Genomic DNA, 6,000 nt, shown 5'->3' on the forward strand with positions numbered 1-6,000 from the left:
AAATTTAAAAGAAAACGAGATTTTAAATACTTAAGCAGCGCATTTCCTTGAGGTTCACTCAGCCTTCTTCAAAAATGAGTACCAAGTTAATTTTTGTGGGCAAAGAGTTCGCTACTGTATCAAACGTAGTGACGAAGTTACGGATAGTGCAAGCTTTTACCCTCCACCCCTCGTTTCTATTCGTTTCCTTATGGCCGCATAGTATGGGCCTTCTGTTCCTGTATTTTGGAAGTGGGTTGATGCCATTTGTAAGGACTGTCATAGCCTGTACAGAGATGACTTACTTTCCTTTACTTTTCTCCGTTTGTCTGTCTCTTACAGCAGCACGGGAAAACGGATAGAGGGTGTTTCTCGAGACTTTACATTGGACGCCCTACATTAGACAACTTTGTAACCTCCAGCAAGTGCTCTATCACTCAAGCCTTACTCACAATAGTAACGTCAACGCCATAGAGAAAAAAATGAATACTGAAAATTGGTTTTCAAATCATAGACTTTTAACACACATAATATGAAAAACTACAAATGTAAAACAAGAGGGGCATTAATGACAAAAGTTAGGAAGTTCTGTAAATAAAAAGAACAGCTGATTTTTTAATGTTGGAAATATTTCTTAGTAGACAAGTAGGGGTCCTTATAGCATGAAAAACATAAAATTAAGCAATTTCCTCAATTGTACCGAAAATTGAAGGGTTAAAGGAACCGCAGAAGTTTGAAATTGTGAGTCTTGGATAGATCTATCAAACTAAAAAACAAATTTTATTTTAAAAACCGCGGCCTATGTGCAGTTTCCGGAAATATGACTAAGATCGCTTGATTCTTTACTCGTTTCCTTCTTGATTCAAATCCTACCCAAATAAATTTATTTATAAAATTCTTTCTGTAATATGTTCCTTGGTTCAATACACTCAGAATGTTTTCACTTTTTGAAAAATTCCCACACCGAATGTAGTTACGAGGGCTTAAGTGAAACTCTGCATTGACTCACATTAGCGCTCGTAGTGGTAGAAAAGGCGAACTGCTGATCTAGTCGACCGGATAACTATGATTAAGAAATGGATTGTAATTTTTAGGAATAAAAACTTTATTAGAATTAGAGCCTACCTGAAATTCGTAGCTCATATACCTAGGATGTTTTCAACATTGAGTTGCTTGCTTGAAGGGATGTCCGGCTCAATGGCTGAGTGGTTAGCGTGCTGGCCTTTGGTTCAAGGAGCCCCGGGTTCCATTCCTGGCCAAGTCGGGGATTTTAACCTTAATTGGTTATTTCCTCTGTTTCGGGGACTGGGTGTGTGTGTGTGTCGTCCGTAAGCAGAAAAAGAAACGAAAACAAGGAAAGAATGAGAAAAATAAGAAATCAGTACAAATATAAAAAAAGTCACGTAGCTATCAGCTTGCTGTCGGGAGATAGTGGGTTCTAATCCCCACTGTCTGCAGACCTAAAGATTGTTTTCCGTGGTTTCCTATTTTCACATCAGGAAAAAACTGGGGCTGTACCTTAATTAAGGCCACGTCTACTTCCTTCCTACTCCTAGCCCTTTCCAAATTTATCTGTGTCCTGCGACGTAAAACAAACTGTAAATTAAAAACTCCACTTCTTAATGTAATATTTATTTATTTATTTATTTATTTATTTATTTATTTATTTATTTATTTATTTATTTATTTATTTATTTATTTATTTATTTATTTATTTATTTATTTATTTATTTATTTATTCAAGAACCTATACAGATAATTCTCTTATTTTACACTATATATTCTCTTGTTCTTTCTCCTCGCAGGGTCTTTGAAGAAGAAGCTGGAGAGTTACCGAGATTACTTTCTTGACGACGACAAGTATGGAGTGGACGAGTCGAGGAGACCTGGAAAACCTAAGACAAAGGAGGACCTGTTCGGAATTGAAGGCTCGTTCCGTCAGCTTCGAGTAGATTAGCTGTTTTTTTATAAATTGTTGTTTTAACTGTTTTTATATCTTTAAACTGGTTGTTTGTTTTATTGAACTTAACAACGAAAAAATAAATAATTGGTGACACTGAATGTGAGAGCTAAAATAATATCTACTTCCTGATACGAGGCTTGTTCAATAACTAAGGTAGAAACGTTTCCCCTAGCACAATAATTGATTACCAGGAACTGTACAATTACTTGCTCTCACAAGTACCAGACCGCCTCAACTGAATGTCCTACTATCCCCCATAAAATGTCAACGGAAGGGTACTTTCTTCTTTCCTATTTTTTTGCGTGTGTCTTCCGAAGAGGTATGTTGCAGGTCCTTCAAGTTAACACCGTATAGGAGACTTGCGTGTCTATGAGGATGGAGCTCTTCCTAATGATTAAGACGGCACACACACCCAGCCCCCGAGCCATCGGAAATTGCCAATCAAGGTTAAAATCCGTGAGCCGACCGGGAATCGAACCAGACACCCCAGCACGCGAACCATTTAGATATGGAGCCACACTAAACTCACGTCCTCGTCCCGAGGTGTTGCAGCACTTTCCAGGCACACTCCCAATGTAGGTGAGTTGCATGTACCATTTCAACTACCTACCAGCCCTCCTGCCATTACATTTCTGACAATACCAGGAATCGAACCCAGTTCTCCAAGAACGGCAGGTAATAGCGCTAATTGTCGCGCTATGGACACAGATGGAACGTCCCTTTGAGGAAACAGACAAACGCAAAGTGATTAGATTTCTGCCTCCGAAGGGCAAATGTTACGAACAAGCCGTTGTGCTCCTGTGCAAAACTATCTGGCCTGTCTTAATCGTGATTATGCATTGGGTGATCCTGATTTGGTATCTACTGTTTTTGCACCAAAATATGAAGGCAACAGGTCATCCTCACCTGGTACCAAGTGGACGATATTCGAACAGGCATCATGTCCCTGCAAAGTAATCCCAGTCTTCTCTCTGTAAACTTCTGGACTATACAGACCTTGCACCAAACGAAACAGCTTTGAACATGCTTCGTCGTCCTGCACGATAATTCCAAGCCTCTCCCAAGAACTAAAATGTTAAAGCATCGAGTAATTTTTTAACTCTTCGCTACATGGAGGGGAGTGAATCTCACCAGGAAATGAAGTTCAGCATGGTTTGATGTCCTGTCCTAAGACACTTGCGTTATTTCAAAGAATTAATGTGCAGATAAGTATAGGGACTGTGTACGAAGAAGGATATCTACCAAGGTAATAAATATACTGTACCATTTTTGATGGCATGAGTTGCGGCGATCCTCTTGTTGATATTTGCCTCGGCTGCTGAAAAGAAAAATACTCACCGCACACGCAGAAACCTACCTCAGGGCTGGACCGTCCATGTTTCTTCGACATTAGGGCCGATGATGGATCCAAACAACTACTATGGGTCAAGTTAATTTACAATAACATAGCCCAGACTGATTTAAAACCAATGCATAAAATGTATTGACAAAAAAAATGATGAAATCAAACAAAATTTGAAGTTAACTGTAATTGGATTAATTGGAATGAATTTCCTACCGCTCAAAAGAGCGCCAGTGCTACTGAATAATAATGATATCCTGAAATAAAGAAGTCATAAAATCTAGACCAGTCTCAAAAGAAAAACCATCACCTAACTGTGTTAAAGAAAGACTCAACGAAACTTAATTTAAATAATTATTTATACTCAAAGAAGTGATAATAAGAATAAATCAACTGTTCAGGTAATTAACAAAATTAAGTCCTAAGACCAGCATGATCAATAAAATGAGATCATTACAGTGATAAACCAATTAATGTGATTCTTTTGAAATGTACTCATACAGAAGAATACTCCGAATATCTTGGGTAGAAAAGAAGACAAATGAAGAAGTCCTCAACATCTTGAACAAGAAGAAAGAGCTTCTCATAACCATCAAGGAGCGTAACTTCAGCTACCTCGGGCACATCATGAGAGGTGAATGATATGAACTCCTCCGACTGATCATTCAAAGCAAGATTGATGAGAAAATATCTGTGGGAAGACGGAGAAATTCCTGGCTGAAAGACTTGTGGCGGTGGTATGGACATACGTCGATAGAAATCTTCTGTGCTGCCGTTACGCGTGTAATCATAATCAATTGGATCGCCAACCATCGGAGGGGGACGGCGTCATAAGAAGAAGAAGAAAAAGAAGAAGAAGAAGTTAGGTAACCTAGCGTTGCAGGCTGTTGACCGTGCGAAACCAATTCACCCATGAACACGCACTCTTATCGCTAAAACATAATTTCTTTTGTTGTTATTTTACACATATACTATTATCATAATTATAATGTTATTTTCTTTACGTCCCACTATCTACTTTTACGGTTTTCGGAGACGCCGAGGTGCCGGAATTTAGTCCCGAAGGAATTCTTTTACGTGCCAGTCAATCTACCGACACGAGGCTGGCGTATTTGAGCACCTTCAAATACCACCGGATTGAGCGAGGATCGAACCTGCCAAGGTGGGGTCAGAAGGCCAGCGCCTCAACCGTCTGAGCCACTCAGCCCAGCCACAGAATTATCAAATGGGTGGTTATTGACTTTAACATCTATCTTTGAATTTAATACAATGAAGAATGAAAACACTTTATCAGCCATGAATAATGTAAAGTTACTCACTGTGACAATCATTGGACAATTTAACATTATCAAATACGTTATGTTCTGCCTTGAAGGTTGTATCAATCAATCAATCAATCAATACTGATCTGCATTTAGGGCAGTCGCCCAGGTGGCAGATTCCCTATCTGTTGCTTTCCTAGCCTTTTCCGAAATGATTTCAAAGAAATTGGAAATTTATTGAACATCTCCCTTGGTAAGTTATTCCAATCCCTAACTCCCCTTCCTATAAATGAATATTTGCCCCAGTTTGTCCTCATGAATTCCAACTTTATCTTCATATTGTGATCTTTCCTACTTTTATAAACGCCATTCAAACTTATTCGTCTACTAATGTCATTCCACGCTATCTCTCCGCTGACAGCTCGGAACATACCACTTAGTCGAGCAGCTCTTCTTCTTTCTCTCAATTCTTTCCAACCCAAACATTGCAACATTTTTGTAACGCTACTCTTTTGTCGGAAATCACCCAGAACAAATCGAGCTGCTTTTGTTTGGATCTTTTCCAGTTCTTGAATCAGGTAATCCTGGTGAGGGTCCCATACACTGGAACCAAACTCTAGTTGGGGTCTTACCAGAGACTTGTATGCACTCTCCTTTACATCCTTACTACAACCCCTAAACACCCTCATAACTATGTGCAGAGATCTGTACCCTTTATTTACAATCTCATTTATGTGATTACCCCAATGAAGATCTTTCCTTATATTAACACCTAGATACTTACAATGATCCCCAAAAGGAACTTTCACCCCATCAACGCAGTAATTAAAACTGAGAGGACTTTTCCTATTTGTGAAACTCACAACCTGACTTTTAACCACGTTTATCAACATACCATTGCCTGCTGTCCATCTCACAATATTTTCGAGGTCACGTTGCAGTTGCTCACAATCTTGTAACTTATTTATCACTCTATAGAGAATAACATCATTCGCAAAAAGCCTTACCTCCGATTCCACTCCTTTACTCATATTATCATTTATATATATAAGAAAACATAAAGGTCCAATAATACTGCCTTGAGGAATTCCCCTCTTAATTATTACAGGGTCAGATAAAGCTTTGCCTACTCTAATTCTCTGAGATCTATTTTCTAGAAATATAGCAATCCATTTGATCAATATTGAACTCGCCTTTCTACACATATACAAATTATACCGTTGCTTACTCTTAATAACCCTATTAATATACAACCTACTGGGTTATGTATAGTTGCGCCAGGTATACGCAATCGTAATCAACACTTTGTGGCATTCATTTTATGTACATTGAGTTAAATAATCAAGGTAGGTTCAATGATATGACATGATCTCACAGTTACATTTATTGGTGGTGATAATTTCATTTACTTTTATTTTGCTTGCGATGTCTTTTACTAAGATAAAGGGAAATGT

The 6,000-nt window shown here is 38.5% G+C and overlaps 1 protein-coding gene across 2 annotated transcripts in view; it reads left to right on the top strand.

Annotated features, from left to right (window-relative positions):
- LOC136886404 (retinol-binding protein pinta) overlaps positions 1 to 2,052 on the top strand; it is a 43,391-nt gene extending 41,339 nt beyond the window's left edge. For both annotated transcript variants that reach the window (XM_068230571.1, XM_068230572.1), the window contains exon 7: positions 1,785 to 2,052. In XM_068230571.1, the coding sequence (XP_068086672.1) occupies positions 1,785 to 1,936 (152 nt within the window). In that variant the 3' untranslated portion in view covers positions 1,937 to 2,052. The remainder of the gene's footprint in view (positions 1 to 1,784) is intronic.
- Positions 2,053 to 6,000: the final 3,948 nt, after the last annotated feature.

The sequence above is a fragment of the Anabrus simplex genome, chromosome X, assembly GCF_040414725.1.
Source record: "Anabrus simplex isolate iqAnaSimp1 chromosome X, ASM4041472v1, whole genome shotgun sequence".
NCBI classification, from domain to species: domain Eukaryota; kingdom Metazoa; phylum Arthropoda; class Insecta; order Orthoptera; family Tettigoniidae; genus Anabrus; species Anabrus simplex.